The sequence below is a fragment of the Python bivittatus genome, unplaced genomic scaffold, assembly GCF_059951505.1.
Source record: "Python bivittatus isolate LINGU-HERP-01145 unplaced genomic scaffold, Pbiv_v1 ctg000160_np1212, whole genome shotgun sequence".
Taxonomy (NCBI): domain Eukaryota; kingdom Metazoa; phylum Chordata; class Lepidosauria; order Squamata; family Pythonidae; genus Python; species Python bivittatus.
This window is the reverse complement of record NW_028277076.1, coordinates 7,263,842-7,283,399: the sequence shown is the minus strand read 5'-3', so window position 1 is coordinate 7,283,399 and position 19,558 is coordinate 7,263,842. Positions and strand designations below refer to the sequence as shown.

The 19,558-nt window shown below is 43.8% G+C and overlaps 1 protein-coding gene across 7 annotated transcripts in view; it reads right to left on the bottom strand.

The window, feature by feature from the left end:
* Positions 1-19,558, bottom strand: part of RAPGEF1 (Rap guanine nucleotide exchange factor 1) — a 76,473-nt gene that overhangs the window by 42,286 nt on the left and 14,629 nt on the right. For 6 of the 7 annotated variants that reach the window (XM_088147067.1, XM_088147065.1, XM_088147070.1 and 3 more), the window contains exon 2: positions 1,780-1,919. In XM_088147067.1, the coding sequence (XP_088003193.1) occupies positions 1,780-1,919 (140 nt within the window). Of the gene's footprint in view, positions 1-1,779; positions 1,920-12,985; positions 13,052-19,558 lie in introns of those variants that run through there. The other variant, XM_088147066.1, reaches the window with a different exon arrangement.

Sequence of the window (19,558 nt, the reverse complement as noted above, 5' to 3'; positions counted from 1 at the left end):
ACTGAGGCTGTTCTCGTGTTTTCTGCATCGCTCCAGTTGGACTTACGAAACTGGAGAAAAAGCCATCACTGAGCTGCGTCCGCTGCACTGAGTTTCCAGGAACGCCGTTTTCCTCCGGCAATCCTCTGAAGCAGATCGTGCGTGAGAAATGGCCAACGCACAGAGGTCACTGTCAAATGTGAACAAGTGTCACATTTTGGGCCCAGCAGGGGAAAGCACCGGGGAACCAGATCTTCTAAAGAAGACAAGCTTAGCATGCCTGTCAATGTGTCGTAGCTTTGACCAAATGCCCAAATGCATAATTGTGCATTTCAACACTAGCTTTGAGGATTCCCATTTCCACCTTAGGTGGCACCAAGGTTGATCAGGCCAGGGTTCTGAAAATAAATGCAAGGAAGTCGTTGATACAACCTGCTTGCGTGTTTAAGCTAGTTTGAAGCTTTTGTCCTGGGCTAACCATGCAACACCCGGCCTGTTGTTAATCATCCCCTCCCACTGATTCAAGGGACAAATCAGGTTGTTAAAAGGGATTAGGGTTCCAACTCCTCAGAGATGGATCTTGCAAAAACCAGCCTGCGGAAATGCTTGCTTGGTAAATAAAATCACTCCATCTGGCAAATTGCCACCGTCGTTAGCAAGGCCCTTATAGGCTGTGTCCTCCAGAAAATGGGGAGGGCCAAGAAAAAGTGGGGGGGGTGAAGACTCAAAAAATCTGATTTCATCCAATTTATGTCTGAATTTAATTAAAATAAAATGCATTAAATACAGTTAATACAATGGCTCCCTTCCCTGCTTATACTCAATCATGGAATCACCTTGAAAATGGCAATTTGGCAGCAACTTTTTGGAATAGCTTCATTCAACAAAAAAGAAAACCAACACCAAAGCAGTTTTAAGTTCTCTTTGCTATCAAGTTTGTTTCAACGGGAAACCCCCCTTCCAAAGGGAATCCACTTATCGGTACAGCTGGACTAGCCAAGAGGAAACAGATTGTGGCCTTAATGACAAAAGTGAGGTCTGTCCCTTTAAGGACTTTCAGTCCTCATCTGGGTGGGGTATTGTGGGTGGAGCCATAGATGAGGAAGGCTATAAAAAGTTGGAAGTCTCCAAGGTCCTGAAATCTAAGGTCCTCTTTGGATAACGGGCAGATGGCAACTCCAGAATTCCTCAGTCTATGTGGCCATTGATGAGTTGAAACCCAAAACTTATAGAGGGCATCCAGGCTGGGTGAGGATCTGCAGAAAACCATGGAGACATCCTCACGTAACTGTCACAATTATGAACTTGCATTCAACGTCTGATACAAAGACATGCACCATTCATGGGATGACATCAGGCATACTGTAGAGTGTCAGGAAGATGACCTTGATGGAAACACATAAGATCTGTTCCCTAGAACAAAGAGGCTGAAACATTTTTTTGAATCCAGAGCCACGAGATAACATTCAGAAGTGACTCAGACAGACACCTCCCCAATTCACTGGAATATAAGAAGGAGGTCCAGCACAGACGTGCAAGATTGTTATGATAGCCAAACTCAATCAAAGTAGTTTTAGCCTTCCTGTGGAATTGATTTCCTGGTCTGGTTTACCTAGTAGGGCTGACACACATTTCCTCATTTGGCTTGGACACCCATGTCTCACAATACTCAGAAGCTTTCATTCTGACCTTGATACTTACCTACCCTTCCAAGTACTCTTCAACCAACTCAGGAGTAGCGGTGATACAGTCTGCTTCCCCTGGCTTCTGCTTCCAAAGGCATGAGGCCCACCAGCTTACCTTGTTCACTACCTTCTCGGGCGATTTCACCACTAGATCAGGCTGTTTCCCTTTCTTAGATGGGGTCCTTTTTATTTTGGGCGAATGGAACTTGTCTTTTAACTTCATGGTGAAAGAAGAGAGATGGGAACGCTGAGAATCTAGGAAAAGAAGGACAGTAGAACACAGTAAATAAATGGGAACATAATTGTTCTTGTGTGTGAATTGTTTTAGAACCTTGTCGTACACCACCCAGAGTGACTTTTGTGATGAATAAGTCACTTCCTATTTGTGGAAAAATATACCTGAATTCCAAGTTTTCTGGGTTTTTTTATTTTATTTTATTTAAATAGCCAGACAAAGTGACAACAAGGATGATTGCGTTGGGCCAATTCTTTCTCCTTGCAGATGACAAGACCTTCGCACGACCTATCTTCCCAATTCTCCCTGCTGCTCTGAGGCCCAGATTCTTGGCCAACTGAAAAGGACAAGCCAACTTACTCAGAAAAAGGCAGAGAACAAACCATGACCTTGTGTGGTCAGAGGCACCAGATGACAAAGGAGCAGGGGGAAAACTTGAGCAAAATTCCAGCAGATGTTGCTGAGTCACACTCAAAGTGGCCACCGCACACCCAGAAACACACCAACTGCACACTCTGGCACTTGTGTTTCATCCCAGGCTTGGTGACACAACAGAGTGACCATTCATACCTGCAGACTATTCTCACCACCCTAGAAAACTCCTCCACCTTTGTGGGGGGAAAGGAAGCTGTATTTTCATGGCAAAGTCTGCAATCTGTCTGCCACCTGAATAGCAATCTCTATCTGCTTTTCTCATGTATTTACCATTTATTTAGAAAGAAAAGGCCAGCTCTCCCCTCTGGGAAAAGCCCAAATTTAAAGGCCCTTAATCTTCTTAACCTGAAATTTAAGATCAACCAGGTGTAACCCACCAGAATTATTCCTATTGGGTTTTATGGACAAGGAATTAGAAAAAAAATACGGGAAATTCATATGGTATATGGCAACTGTGGCAAGATTATTGGATGCAAAAAGTTGGAAGAGCAATGAAATACCTACAGTCCAGTGGAAGACTGGATTATAACATTAACCGAACCTGCGGAAATGGCAAAGCTGACCCGTTTGGCCAGAGAAAAAACAATAAAGACTTTTTTAAATGACTGGAAACCTTATATAGACTTTTTGCTGAAAGGAGGAAAAACTGGATTGATGATCTGGGGATTAAAAAGGGACAAAGAGGTTGGGGAAAAGATTTAGATAATAATTCCTGGATAGAAAGAAGGGTAGAAGGCATAAAAGTATGGGTTTTTTCCCCCTTATTTCTTTCTTTTCTATGTACTTCCTACTTTCTATCTTTGCTTCTGTTTGTTTTATGTACATCGAAAATAGGTTAATTTTCACTGAATTAACATTGAAAAATTACATTGAAACGACATTGAAAAATTTGAAAAAAATGGAAAAAATGGAAAAACTACATTGAAAAATGTTAATAAAAAAAAATCAATCCGCTATAACCCTGTACTGATTTTTTTCCCCTCCATCCCTATCCGCAGGATTTTTCTTGTAGTCGTTCCCAACTTGGTGAAATGTTTTTTTCTTAGGAAGCTCAAACACTTCTTTTGTCTCCTTGGATGGAGGAATGTAGAGATAGCCTTGATGAAAGTGTACAGAAGGCACTTAATGTAAGATTTGATGGTGGTCACCCTCTCCAACTTCTATGCCAATTAGGACTCCAATGGCAACTTGCGTGGTGGTTTTCTATGGCTTCTATTGACCATTTTTGTAGCCCACCTGAACCTGAAAATTTAGGGTCGGGTTCAACAGTGAACACACAAAATCACAATGTAAGATTCTTCAGCCCCCTGCAAGATGGACTCTACTGAACAATCAACTTGGATTAAAACTATGGTGAAATAAGTCTCTTGTTGTTAAAAAAAAAATCAAAATCCTGACCAATAGGATCAGAAGCATTTCCCCTCCCCACTTTTTTCCTTCCTCTTTTCTTTTTTCGTGTTTACCCTCCGGTTTCTGTAGTTCCCTTTCTACAGTTTGGGGATGACGCTTTCAAGGCGACGAAATTCGGTTTGCAAATGTTACAAGCTGCCTTGCCTTCCTTATCCTGAGGATGGATTTAAAACTTCAACATTTTGAAAAAAAATGATACAGTGGTGTTTATGCAGTGTGGGTCTGCCTTTTTTTTATCACAACTTTATTAAATTTCAAAAAGCAGAAGGATAAAAACGAACACAAACCAATAATCAGGAAAGAGAATAGAAAGAAAGAGCTAGAGATGAAGAAAAAAAGCAAAAGGGATGGAAAGGAGAAAAGGAGAAGAAGAAAGATAGCGTGGCTCTGCCTTTGATATCACCCCAAAGCCCCTTCGATTCCCCAAAATGGGACAGCTTGATTCCCTGGTTCAGGTCTCTTCTTAAGATAACTAGAAAGGCCATTTCAGTCTCCTTGATCTTAAAAAGCTCCCCAAAACTTATTATCTGCCACCTTTCTGAGTGAGGGATGAGTGAAGTCATTATGCAGAAGCTCAATTTTAACTTGCTCTCTCTCTTCTAAACTGGACAAGGGGATGGGCTGTGCTAAGCCTGGTTCAAAAGCTGGCCAGAAAAGGAGAACCACGCAGGCCAGACTGGAAGTCGAGAAAGAAGGAAGGAAAGAAGGAAGGAAGGAGGAGAGAAAAGGAGGCACCAAGCGGGATCTGGTTTGGCAGATAATTTTCACCTGGAGGCTACGGCTTCGGCTCTTCTCGTTTCCAAAAATAAGTTTCAAACACAGAGGCGTGCTTGGGGTCCACACGGATGGAAACCTTGCTCATTGCGTCTGTTTGGCTAAAGGGTGCATGCCTTGCCTGGCTGCGTTTGAACAAGCTCCAACGGCTGAGTCACGGCCTTCCCCGGCTTTAAAGTTTGCTTTGCCGCAACCCAGCACGCGCTTGACTTCTGACTACGGGGGGCGGGGGGGAGTATCAGCTGGCGACTTCCAGACAAGAGCATTGGGGGCGGGGGAGGAGAAGGAAGTCAAAGCAATTCCTCTCTAACCTCCTCAATCCATCATTCCTGGCTAACAGTTTGACATATGGTTGGGTACAAACCTTCGCAGCCCTTCCAGTAAGCGACGCCAGAACATTACGCCTATTGGAGGAAGGTTGGAGTGCGGGGAAGTCACAGGATGGATTTAACAGTACAAGAGAAAGAGAGGGAGGGAGGGAGGAAAAGGAGAAAAGGAAAGAGAAGGAAGGAAGGGAAGAGAGAGATCAGGGAGGGAGGGAGGGAGGGAGGGAAGGAAGGAAGGAAGGAAGGAAGGAAGGAAGGAAGGAAGGAAGGAAGGAAGGAAGGAAGGAAGGAAGGAAGGAAGGAAGGAAGGAAGGGTGATGCAGGTCAGTCAAAACTTTTTACAGGCTGGAAGCCCCCAGAATCTTTCCAACTCAGGAAAAGTAATAATTCCCAAAGTTCTTTTTGGGGTTGTATGCGAGGGGCAACCGATATTTCAGGAGCCATTCTCTTTCAGCAACAAGTCCCAGCCTGCTATGATTCGAAGAGTTGCACCAGGGGCTACAGAGGAGACTTACATCCAGGTTACGCAACTCTGCCCGTTCAATCCACATTTTCCTCTGTCCTTCTGCCTCACCATCCCTGGAGGAACAGCAGAGGCCGAGGAGTGAGTTCAAGGCCAGCCAGGCGTGAAGGGAGGGGAGCAGCAGAGGAGGAAGGAGATGGCGGGTCAAGCATGGGAGGGTGACCCACGGGTCAGAGGGGCCAAACTGGTGGGATTTCTCAGGAATGTTCAGGGCAGTCATAAAATCATAGAAGTGGAAGGTGGCCATAAAGGTTGGGCCCAGTACTTAGTACCACTTCTTCAGCCAAACGAATGAAGGCATCTTAAAAATCTCCAGAAATGGAGAACCCACCACCTCCGTTAAGTAGACTCTTTTACTGTTTGGTAGATTTTACTGCCACAAAGTTTTTCCATATATTTAAATAAAGTCTATGTAACTGCAACCTCAACTCATCTTTTCACCCTCTGATCTACTCTACCCTATATAATTTATAATTTATAATGCCGCCGAAATCAAACCATGTGACTCTGGGTGGTGTACGACATAAACACACAACAACAAAAGGAATAATAACACAAAAACTAACAACAACCAACCAATATCGGAATACGAAAGTTAAAAGCTAATATATAAAATATAAAATCTATGTATTAAGCATTACGGAGACAGAAATATTCCTTCATACCCTACTCATTCCACCCCAAGCAGCCAATACTAATAACTTTTTAATACGATGGTGGTAATAATTACTACTGCTACTATTATTATCATTATTTATAAGGCCAACAAACCAAAACCCAAGATAAGCTTATCTAAATAATAATAATTTATTAGATGCATGAGGCTGCCAAATCAAAACTCAAGATGGCAGAAGGAGGAGAAGGAGAAGGGAGGAGGAGGAGGAGGAAGAGGAGAAGAAGGAGAAGGGAGAAGGAGGAGGAGGAGGAGAAGGAAGGAGGAGGAGGAGCAGGAGGAGGAGGAGCAGGAGGAGGAGGAGGAAGAGGAAAAGAAGGAGAAGGAAGACGGAGGAGGAGGAGGAGGAGAAGGAAGAAGGAGGAGGAGCAGGACGAGGAGGAGGAAGAGGAGAAGAAGGAGAAGGAAGAAGGAGGAGGAGGAGGAAGAAGGAGGAGCAGCAGCAGGACGAGGAGGAGAAGGAGAAGGAGAAGGAGAAGGAGAAGGAGAAGGAGAAGGAGAAGGAGAAGGAGAAGGAGAAGGAGAAGGAGAAGGAGAAGGAGATTCATCAGGCCACCAAACCAAAACTCAAGATGGCCTTATAAATCTAAATAATATTCAAAGTTCAGGAAAACAAACCCCAAAGTCCTTTTTGTGAGTGACCACAAACAGTGACCGACTCAATGCAAAATACTTGCCACCCCTGGTTTAAAGGAAAATTTAGAGACTTTGGTGAGGGAGGGGAGGAAAATCATTGTTAATCCAGCCTGCATAGCGCTTCACAGAGTCTTCTAAGTGACAGTTGGCTGCAAAGGAGCCAAACTCCAATTTTAAGGAAACACCAACACGTTGGTTTTTCACCCAGTATTCATGAAGCGGGGAGGAAACGGCTTTCTTGCACAAGCTACTTGCTCCATTTCTTTGCTGGGCGCAGACTCGGGACCACGCGCACAGACACAGAACCAGTCCGTGTTCGCTACCACTTTGACGGAATTCCATGCGCTCGCCTGCGTGGAATTTCTGGTTGCCCGTGGTGAACGGGGTCGTGCTTAAGTACAAGGCTGTAAAGGGGGAAGCCTGTCACCGGAGCTTCAGCAAACAAACCATGGATTAAAAAAATCAGCCCGCAGTAGATAAACCCAACCCCAGGGACTTAGCGGCTCACGGCTACTTGAACAAGGACCTAGGAGCGATTTAATGGATTACTTGCACCTCGGGGACGGGAGGTCTCAAACGACACACCCTTGCAATGGGAGGCCGCCGTGCTTGGCTCCCACTGGACAACGCCTGGCTGATTTTCTTTTGAAGCAGAAGAGCGGTCCCCACCAAACATCCTGGAAACCCGCCACCCCGAACCTTTGTAGCTCGGGTGGAGCCGTCCCCAGATCCTCTCCAGGGAATGGGGTTATTTGGAAAACAGACAGGGATCCAGAGGAAGAGGGTGGAGGGGGCGAGGCGGGTGGAACTCGGAGAGGGTGCCAAGACAAGAGAGACATTATGCCTCATGCTGTCATCCTTCCAGAGGGACAAGCCACAGCTGTACTCTACTTGGCTCGGACGTGGAAACTAACTAACCAGGAAGGAAGGGAGCGAGCTGGTCAGGGCAAGGTGGGATGACTCAGAGATTTCATGCGTGCTGTCCATTGGGGCAGGCCAAGGGAGCGAGTGAGACGTGTCTATTTGTAGCAGAAGAACCTGGTCCTCTGGATCCGGTTCCTCCCCTTAAGCAGCAACAACGGACCAGCCCCATCCCCTGTGGGACGGTTAGACAAGAAGGGAAGATGAGATGGAGGGGTGAGTTTAATCAGGAACAAGGACTAGATCTGTCATCTCCCCCCCCCCCCCATGAAACGTTCAACCCAACTGAAACAACAGAAACACACAACAGGGTTCTCTGTTTCTCCGCTTACACGTTTTCACCATCTACGCACAACGACGCAAGTCTATGTCGCGCCTCCAAAGCTCCCCCAGAAATGCCTCTGATAATCTTGTAAGGGAGGTGACTTGGATGGGTTGAAAAAGACCACAAAGCAGGATTGAAAAAAGCAATGGAAATTGCACAAAGGGAAAGTGGAGAAAAATATACCCAAAGTTTGCAGAAAGCAAAGCGTTCAGAACGGGTTTTTGATTTGGATGGGCGACCAAAGGGAAGGATTCTGTTGTATTTTTCCTCTGATTTTTTATCGACAGCCAGGGATCAAATACATTCACTGACACAGACAAAGAAAAAAGGAACTGAAGTGGGGTGAGACACAAAACTGTAATACTGGAGTGGACAACAAGGAAAAATGTGCAGTTTCGCCTCCCTTTCAAAAATCGCAGTTGATCTGTTGGCTAAGAAGAGAAAAATCATTTTCTTCTTCTGAACTTCCGTAATCGTTTGATGATTAAAGAGGTTATGAAATCTTTGCCCATAAAAAGGGCAGTGAAAAAATATGGGTAAGTCTAATTCAGCTTCCCCAATAGGGGTTAAAGTTTGAATTAATAATAAATTGGGCTAGCAATTTAATTGATTTCTGAAATTTATAGAGGGCTCCCATTTCAAAAGGCGCATGAGCTCTTTTAATGAAGAAAGTGGACAAACAGCCCCAAACTGTTGCTCATGAGGAGGACCTGGAATCCGAAATGAAAATTTGGCAAAATAATGCAGTGATTTTAACCTCTTTGGCCAAACAGGGACAATGTTCTGTTGGGAGGCAAGGACAGGAAACACCTAATATTTGAAGAAGGCCATAACAGCAAAATGGCAGCCATGATCAGCTGGGCTATTTCACACAATTTATATTTATTGATTCATAAAACCTATTTCTAGGGCTGTGCTGACTCCAGAACCACTCGATAGCTTAACAGATCACCATATCAAAAAAGGACAATAGTCATTCAGAACATTCTGGCAAGAGTTTTCATTCTTCCTCTTTTGTGGCGAGAAGGTTGGTGGCTTTAAAAAAAAACTTTAAAAAAATTAGCTTTAGGGTTTACAGTATAGATTGTATGGATTTGCTGCCTTGAATTAATAGGGATTTATACTGTCAAATGAGGACATTGAGTAGAATAAGGTTCTGGAGAGCGTAGAAAGGTCAATTGGATTGTCCATCTTAGCCTTTTAGAAAGGGTTGGACAACAAGTTCAAAATTGTCTCTGCTTGAGAGAATGGGACCAGCCTCGGAAGTCCTGCTTTGATTTCTGAAGCTGCAAGCTAGTCTGAGAAGACAGGAAAAGAAATCCTCAGAGAAGGCAACCACGGGCTACTTTGTCCATCAAATCACCAGAAGTCAAGATGAACTTGAAAGAAACTTGACCTTTTGGATCTCTTGAAACAAGTTCAAGGAAGGGAGATGGCTTGAGATGTGGCATAGAAGTCAAGCAAAGCAAATGACAGGAGGAATGCTTTGCCTGGAGAAATGAAGATGGACAGGAGATGTGATCATGGTGACAATATCTGAAGGGCTATCACCAGATAGGAGAGAAACCAGACTGACAGGCTTTAAAACTGAACACATCTCAAGGGCATTCTGTTGAGAAGTCTGGCTGACGAGAAAAGGCAACCACAGAGATGACACAGGCACTTAAAAATGAAGTGCCTGAAGGGGTTTGCAGGACAAGAACCAGCTTGGAAAGTCACACCCTCCAGAAACAAGAAAAGGATGCCTGGAGTTGATCCTTTCTTAGAATCATCTGCTTCAAACCAGAGATGGGGGTAAGGGAAGAGAAGAAAGGACTATCTGGGCTCCATTGCCTTTTTGAGGCTGCGTCTCATTCTCCTCTTGGGACTCCTTTGTCTATCTCCTTCTTGGAAAGCAAGTCTGATAGCCTGGGTTTGGATTTCAACGCATCTCGTGGTCTGGGATTCTATAATGAAGCCCCCTGTTGCCAGGGGCTGTTTACCTGTCGTCCAGGCAACGGGGGTGATGTCATCGGTCCCTTTCACCAGAAAAACACACAACTGTGGGGAGGGGGAAGAGTGGCTTTGGGGAACAGCAATCAGCCTCTCACCCAAGTGGTCCATGAGCTCAGATGCCAAGCCCTCCAGGGATTTAATTATGATTGTTATGTTTAAAGAAGCACCAGCTTACTCCAAAATGTGCTGCTACGTCAGCATTCATCTCAAGCAGCAAATGGAAACGGGAGCCAACCTGGGGCCAGGGAAGAAGGTTGTAAGGCTGGCGTCCCCACCATCTGCAGAACTTCAGAACCAGCCATCAAAACCAACACTAAGCATGGTTTAATAACCTCTAAACCCTGGAAGGCAAAAGAGGGAATGGAGAAGGTGAGATGGAATCACCTGCAGAAGGAGAGGAACCCAAATGACGCAAAGTGGCCATGTCTTCTGAACTTTATTGATTTAAATCAAATAATTTAATTTAATTAAGCTTCATCACGTCTGCCATCTTTTACCTTTACCTTTTATGTTTTATTGATTTTGTTGTAATTTTTTTGTTTGTTGTGAGTCACTCAGAGAAGTTGAAAGTCAGGTGGCATACAAATTTAATATACGATGACTATGACTGCTCCCAGTGAAAGAAATCAAATTTAGTATTATTATTGTTAGCTTTTTGGTCCTAGTACCGAGCACGACCTTTCGGTCCCAACACCCTTTGCACGGCTCAAGGGAGGTCAGTCCTCAACCAACCGCATCTCTTAAGTCCAATATCCAATAAAATAATTGCTATGCAAAAGGTTTATATTCCTTTCCAGTTCCTGCACCCCTCATTTGCCTCCATTCCAATCTGGAGTGCATACAAACTAACCATGTTTTGTAAACAATGGCTCAGCGTGTCAAGCAAATCCATGCAATGGTGGTTTATTGAATAGATAGAGGTGGGCACCATATGAGAACCAAAGCTAGGCTCGTATAAACTTGGAAAGATGGATTATGAAAGATCATCTGGCTGAAAGAAGCTTGCATTTCAAGATAGGGTAGCGTTGAAAGCAGTAACATCAGTTCACTGAGTGATCATGCAAGAAGCAACTTCAGGTAATATTTTACTAGCCATCAGAGTCATCTAAGTCTGAAATTGATCAGAAATAGCCTTAAGACTTCCAAAAAACTCTTATTGATATTCTGTCTCCAAACAACTGCACGAAAGCAATGCCCAAAGCTTGGAAAAAAATTAGCGTGGTAGCAAAGGCAGGAGAAACTGCATCCATGCATCGGTGAGGTTCCTCACTTAGAAACCGTAAGAGATCTGTGGAGATCTATGCTGGTCTTTGTAATAAAGATTTGATTTGATTTTGATTTGATTTGCTGAGATCTGTTCCAACCCTATCCAACTACAACCACATTCCTAGCCTCTCTGCAGGGAAACGGGGTCATAACCCCACTTAAAAACAAGGTGCAAATGAAACCATTGTTTTATTCCTATGTGCAAATCTACTCAATCCAGTTTCTGTTGAAGTCGTATATTCAATTCAATAAGATTTCTCCAATCAAGGACTTGACATTTATCCACCTTGATTAAATTCATTTCGGTTTCAATCCTCTCTTGCCACCCTTCTCTGGGCCAGATGGTGTGGGCTAGGGGGTGGCAATTTCTCTCCCCCACAATGCCCCAGTCTAACATCTAGGTGTGGCACAGATTTGATGGCTATAGAGTTCCAAGGTAGTTATCACACCACAGACACAGTCTTGGATTGTTAGAAATCAACCAGTTGGATCATGGCCAAGGGTGGGAATGGGAGGCATGGCTACAATGCCATCTAAGGAACTTTCTTTTGGAGGAAGAACAATATAATAACAGTTGGAAGGACTGCAAATGTGTCATCTGGAGAAGACCTATCAAAGAGAAATGGACCTCTCAGAAGGTCTATAATACCCATGCAGGATACCACACCCAAGGAGACTAAAGCTTTGTCTTTGATTGTAAGACCAGATCAACTGGGCTTAGGTTAGATTTTGCCTAAATTTTAGGAAAAATATCAGAATGGTAGAAGCAGTTCAGTGATGGAAGTAGGTATCCCAACCAAAATAGAAGATATGGTGAATATTAGCGATTTGGACTAGATCAGCCTTCCTCAATCTTACCCCCCCCCCCGATGGATAAATGGGTGCATGTCAACTTTGGGAATTCTCTGCAATGGCCATGATGGCTGGGAAACTCTAGGACTTGAAGGTCCCTCTTCTGGAGCACCTTGATGGGGTAGACAACTATCAGCCACATCCTATTTTTAGGGCTCCCTGATTCAGATAAAATGCATTTATGGAATTTGCTACCATTGAAAACGCACTGCCGGGGAGTTAACAACAGGAAAGGAGACATTTCCTTCACATCCGGCTTGCAAGCTTCCCAAGAGATGTCTGGACCAGTTACTGTGGGAAACAGGATGCTGCAATTGATGGGCCTGTGGATCTAGAAAGGGCTCTTCCTTTAATTCAGTGGTAATACAACCATGTAAACAAGCCTTTTTCAAAACTCTTGCACAAATCAGAATCCTTGAACAAGAGGATCCGGTCACACAAAGGGAGCCAATAGGATTCTACCTGCTTCTCTAAAATCCTCCATTTTCAGAGACCGGGCTGGGTAGACCTAGGAGTGGCATGAAGATCAAAACAAGAGCAGAAGGGAGAAAGCAATGCACACTGGTGTTGTAAAGAGGCAAGTGATGTCACTGCACCAATTATGTCATGACGAATATGATGTCATCATAGCTCCTGCTGGACACCAGTGGCCCTTCTGATACCAACGAACCACAATTAACAGAACGGACAATTCATATGTGAAGGAAAGTTCAAATTAAGACCAACCTCCACAGGACTCCATTCACAAAACCCACTGACCTTGATTGGGAGGCGGAGCTGGCACTCCCTGTAAGCTAGAACAAACTAGCCATGGTTAAGACTGAGTTTAACCCACTGTACAGAATGCAGCCTATGATTTACTGCTCTGTTACAGAGAAGTTCTGCCCTTCTCTCTACACTGAGTGTGACTGGACATTAAATCACTCCTGATGGAACACAACATAACTCACCATCTAAGGAGGCTCTCTGTGGTCCCTGCCGCGGCTGTAGCTCCTTTCCATATTTGGAAGCCATGCCTAGAATGGTGAGAGATTCAGAAACATTGGGAGGAGGGGTCGGTTAGTAACTCTGCCTCTTCTACAGCCTGTAAGTACACTTTTCTAGTAGCCCGATGTCCGCTGCCAAAGTGAGACACTCAAATAAGAAAACCAGGAGAAGTCCTCACCATGAATACACAACTAACAATAAGCGTGCTTCTGGCAACAAGTGGAGAAGAGAAGAATGCAGGAAGACACAATAGCTGTCTTCAATCATCTGAAGGGCTGTCGTGGAGAAGACAGGGCCGAATTGTTCAATGTCATTGCCGAAGATGGGAGAAGAAAAGAAAGGAGGAGCTTAAATTACAAGGAAGTGGATTTTGGTGGGACATCTGGAGGAGTTTCTGAATGGTAAGAGCTGTTCGACAACAGAACAGGCTATTCCAGAAGGTGGTGGACTCTCCTTTGCTAGAGGCATTTCAACAGACGCTGGGCGGCCATCTGTCAGTGATGCTGTAATCGTCAATTCCTGAACCTGGCAAGGAACTGGACTAGCCCAGTGTTTTTCTAACTTGGCAACTTTAAGATGTGTGGACTTCAATGCCCAGAATTCCCCAGCCAGTAGGTATGGACTTCAACTCCCAGAATTCCCCAGCCAGCATGCTAGACTAGACAGCTCCAAGCTCTTTTCCAACCCTTCCATCCTATGATTCTTCCAAAGTTATATTTTTGTCCAGGTTCTCTGTTTCATAGGCTTAAAAAAAACAAGATCGCCCGTGGCAATCTTGTGATCCCCAGACGGTCCAGCAGTAACATTAGCAGTAACATACCGAGTAATGCTTTCTTTGGAAATTGAGTCAAACAGTCAGTAACTAAAATAAAACACAGAAATAAGTCACAAGCTATTAAATGAAGTGGGAAGAACTCCATAACACTCCATAAAGTGTCCTCAGGTTAAAAGTATCAATACATCAAGACACCATTTTCATTCAATCTGCCAACAACGGACATGCAGTTAACTCTCAGCTGTTCAAAAGCTGGGCAGAAAAGAAAATGGAATTAGAGGTTTGCTTCTACAGGTTTAAACCGAGTTCACTGTTCGGGCATCAGGTCAGAAATACCAAGGGATCTGTTTTCTGTGGTCATAAAAATCCATCCAGGCTCCTAGATGCCAATGCGTTCTGTTCTACTTGCTTCCAAAGGAAAATTAAGTTTTTCCCAGCTGCCCAAAGTGACGATCTCTTTTTCGATTGCAAACATCAATCAGCTTTTCCATTTTGTTTTTTATTGCATGCTGCCCAGAAACACGTTCGTGAGATGGGCGGCTCTATAAATGGGATGAACGAATGAATGAAAAGATAAACACACTCTCCATGGTCATTGATCTTTTGAGTGAATGAAAGGGTTAACCTGAAATCTGCATACACTGCATAAATTACTCACATATTTATCTGTCATTGGGTTCATTCTGCTCTCACAGCCAAATGAGAATTGATTTTTGAGAAATCAATTCCTCTTCATTTTTCCTATTCAGTTGCCTTATCTCTATCTGCTCTTACTGGTGTACTGTCTACCCCAGTAAACAAAGGAAGTGATTTTGTAAAACAAGTAGAAGAGGTTGACTTAATCCCAGGAGAATTGGAAACCAAACATTGTAAAGTTATCAAGATTTTGTCAGAGTAGTTCTCTACTACCTCTCTCATATTATGGAGACCCATCTGTAGATTTATTTGGGGGATAGCAAGGAGAGAAGAAGAGAGACAGAGAAAGTTGAGGAACCTACACTTCCCCAACGAGATGTCTTTAGAGAAGACTTCTTGAGAAGGCACTTCTCAAAAAAAGCTGTAGTTCAGGAAGTAAAGGCACTAGAAATAGACTTAAAGGTCACCACTGAGGTTGATCTCTTTCAAAACAACTGGTCATCACAAAGCGTTCCACCACAAATTAGAGCCAGAAATATCTCTACTGATGCATCAGCAGAAGGTTGCATAAATACAACAGCCATGAAGGACCTTGTTCTAAATATCATAGCAAGACTCAACAGAATGGTTTCACCACGGGGTGGTGCAATAGACAGACTCTAGCCAGCTCCCACATCCATTAATCATAAGGTCCCTTGCTACCCAGAGTTTAACTTTGTTCCTTGCTCCTCCTGTTTGGTTCTTCGCTTCTGCTTTTTTGACCCTGTGAAAGAAGGTCATATTCAGGCAGCTTCTGTAGACATTCAAAGCCCCCCCTACTCCAGCCCTCAACAGGAACCATCTTCATTAGGGACCTGGTGGTCATAACATGGGTTTAGAGAAGACAAGAAACCACACCAGATCTCCTCATTCCAGAGCAGTCAAAGTTTCTCAGCTTTCATTGGAAGGAAGGAGGGACACCCTAGAAAGAGGATGTAAAAGAATATTCTTTCGTCAGATAAAATTTCCGCCACCAGGACTCTGAAAGGGGTTGACACTTCAGAGAGGCGCACGGTAGCTGTAGGGAACTCTCCCAACTCCAGTTAAATTTTTAAAAAGTTGGTTAAAGCCAGCAAGGAAGGTTCCTCACTAAACTCCAAAGACCGGTTAAAAAACTGCACAGCTTATTCTTAAGGAATTCCTCGCCTCGAATACACAAAGCCATCCAAAAGGAGACAGCTGTTGTGCTTCATTGCCAGACAGTCAAGATGGGGACCACTTCCGTTTGATGCTAAGGATTTTTTTCCCCTTCTCCTCCATTCAGTTCAACTCATAGAAACCAGCTGTTTGGGCAACCGTCCGAAAGAGTTTCCAACTTCTTGGCTTAAAAATAAAGCATTGCATCTCGCCCAGCGGAGATTTGGGAAGTCTACACCCTGACCTTCAAACAATTCAGCCACACAGCTTAGAGGTCTCCCACCGGCCCTCCCTTTGAACGACCGTCACACCCTTGATACATCTGGGGATTGCAATAAACAGCAACAGAAGAATAAAGGAAGGGAAATGTTTTAGAAAGATTTCCCAGGATAAGAAGGCATCCTGAAATTTCTCGGACCAGACCGGTATTTTTTCGGAGAAGAAAAGCTACAACTCCACCCACAATAAAACTCATGTTTTTCCTGCTCTTCCCGATTTATATGAGAAACCCCCACCTTCAATAACAGAATTGGATGAACTTTGCTCCAGAGTTACATGTGGCCACTGAATCCTCTTTTAGAGAAACTTAATACCCCCTCCAATCAAGAAAATGGATACTACAGTTTCTGAAATGAGAAACACACCAACATTAGACATCACAGCTGAAAAACAAAGACCCCCAACTCTATTCCAAAAATCCCCGCCCCACTCACATTTACTGTATAATATGATCCCTCTTGTGGGTTTCAGGGCCCCTCTCAAACATGGTCTTTTGCCTCTCAAACCAGGGTCCTCCACTATATATAAAAAATAATGATAGAATTGGAAAGTTGGAAAGGACCTCAAGGATCATCTAGGTGAACCTTTTGCTATGTGCAGGACAACTAATGAAACCACTTCAAGAAGTAGCCATCCAGCCTTTTCTTGAAAACCTCCAGAGATGAGAAGCCACCACCTCCATAGGTGGGCTCTTGCTGTCAGAAATGTTCTCCTTATCTTTAAATGAAGTTGAGGTCGCCACAACTTATATCCAGTATTTCTGGCCATACAGCAAGGGAAAGAGTTCTAGACCATCTACCATCACCACTGATGGAAAGGATTCCTGGTCCGTGACACATGTGCATCTGAAATGCTTGCCCAGATGTGTTCTTCTGTGTTCAGGATGGAAAGTTACAGCCCATAGCACCCCCAGATGCCAACAACGATGTGGACTGAGTGAGAACTAGTGGGTGCGCAAAGTACAAGCAGCTGTTATGGGGCCAAGAACTAACAATGAGGCTACAGTCTTTGAGAGTTACCAGCACAAACATTATGGCATTCAGCAATGTGGGTTGAATCAACTGTCCTGAAAAGGGGCTTTCTAGAAAGTTTGGCTCATAAGTCAGCAGGGAAAGGACCCTCCCAATCCTTGGAACCACAATTGGGGGATGTGATATAAAAATATCCTTGAGATGGAGAAGCTGTCCATGGAATCCAACAGATCATGAACAAGCTATTCTCTTGAGAGGAGATCAGCCATTCCCATCTTGTGTGGTTAGGAAAGACTCTGTGGCATGAGAAGCATATTGAGATTGAGACTGAGTTCATACTTCACAGGGAACCACAATTTGCTTTAACCTTAACTTGTTGAACAAGCCACAACTAGACAGATTCACAGATTACATTAAAATTATCAACCATGGCTTGCAAGCTATCATAGGGTTGTGCAGTGCTCCAGATTTGAAGGCAAACATTTGCATTGGAGCATAATCCCAAGGAAAGACTTGGCTGCTTTAAAGAGTTGCTGACAAAGGCTATACTTATGCCACGTGCAGCCCGAAGCATCTTTTTGCCTTCAAATGTGAAGCACTGAGCAGCCTTCTTGTGTTACTAGCTAAAGTAACACCAAAACACCTGTGTGTATACATCTGACAAAGCCCAAAGTGATCAACACTGCAGACTGGTGCAAAGGTGTAAACTGAGCAGAAGACCAGCCAAGACGTTTCAAGAGAGGGCCCACCTGCACTTTAGCAAGCAAACTTTCCACCAGAATGGTGCAACCGGCGAGAAGACCTCGTCTCACGTTGCAACAGCAACAACCCAGAAAAGGGTGTTCCTTCACACCGTAAAGTGTTTCTGGCGGTAACCCCCAAAAAGTGACACAAAGTCATAAACACGATACGCATTTGCTCAGGTCGTGTCTCGCTTCAATCAATGAGACAATGTCGCTTTGGTGTTTTCCTAGCGCGAAACGGTTATTTATTTGTCGATTCCTCCAACTCACAGACATCTGTTCCAACTTTCATCAGCTGGCCCCTCATCTATTCTATTTTTGAGCTTTTGCAAACCCAGCTGCCACACTTCTGCAATGAAATCCATCTGACCCTTTTTGGGGGCTGCTTTTCACAGCCACCTCCTCTGCTTCACGTGCGCCCAGTACGTAAAAACTGTGCTATGCAGAAGCTGAAGTCAAAACCCGTTTTCGCCCCAGGATCAGATCTAGTGGCCGGCGGCGATTTTTTAAAAACTTGCCTGCAACTCCAGAAACTTCCTATCTGGGCTCCAAGGAACATCTCGACCAACTGCAAAGCCAGAAAACAGAGATTCACCCACTAAACCAGCCTTGCCCCCAATTGCGAAGGTGTCGTTTTAAAAATAAAGGAACAACATTCCAGGAACGTCCCACTCACCACTATAAATAAAATGATTTCAGGACGGGACAGTGGAAAGGTAAACCAGAAGTGTTTGCTTTCATTATTATATTTCCTATAACCATCCAAGTGGGGAAAAAGGATGCACCGATTTTGTACAAAAATAGATCTCAAACTTTGTCCCTATGCCAGGAATACTCTGTAGAGTCTCCAAGCTGCCTTTGGCCCTGTAAATCTGGAGGGAAGCATGGAATTGATAAAGCACAATCTTCTCTGATAGCCGTTGCCCCTCTGTGAGCAAATATTATCCATGTTCAGAGAAACCCAGACTACATGTCCCTTTGCAATGAGACATCCAACATCTTTGGAGGACTTTAATCCTTTTGAGCCTCTTTCAGGACCAGCTAAATGTTCTGGTTGCATCAGACCTTTGAAACAGGATTTGGCTTAGCTGCCCTTAGAAAGCCAGAACAGGGACTCACACAGAGTCACGACACTGTCATCCATGCCTGGATGCTGGTTGATTCTTTCTCCAGGCACGTTCACACACTTGCCCACAGTTCACACACTTGCCCACAGAATTTGTGCACCATCCATTTGCAGGAAAACATCTTTTGGGTTATTCATTTGGTTCATATCACCTTTACACCTTCACAATGCAGGAAATACTTTATTAATGCTTCCACCCTTCAGTGCAAAACACACACTTATTTTTAGATGCAAATGTATAATTTTTAGACGCTACCAAGCATTTCAGAATCTTTACCTGGCTTCCTTCATATACGCTCTTTTAAGTCTCTGTTCCTTTCACTTTTGGATGAGATATTAATATTATAGCATTTGTTATAGCAATCAAGATTTGGACATAGTAGTTACAAATCTGGCTTTGCTTAGTCAGAGTCGACCTTCTTAGTCTCTTCACACAACCCATCTAACAAGGGAAGTTTCAGACTCTGAAGCTGCCTTCATAATGCTAAATTTGGTTAATGTTGATTTTGATAATTGCTTTTCCCCAAGGCATGTGAAGGTGTGAACACAGGGCACTTGGTTAGTTTACTGGCCAATGTATTGAGCAAACTCAATGACTTCATGAAGTATTTGGGTAAGATAGGTTGTGTGAATATGAATTCTTCGAATGTTCCTTTGGTTAGCTACTACATGTAACTACAGATGAGCAGAGTTTCCAACTCATTTGTGTATCTAAAAAGTCATACAATCATAGAAGAGGCTACATAGAATCTTAGATCCAAGGGATCTTGAGGTTCATCTAATCCAATATCCACTGATTTTTAAATGTTGTGGGAAGGGGATGAGAAAAG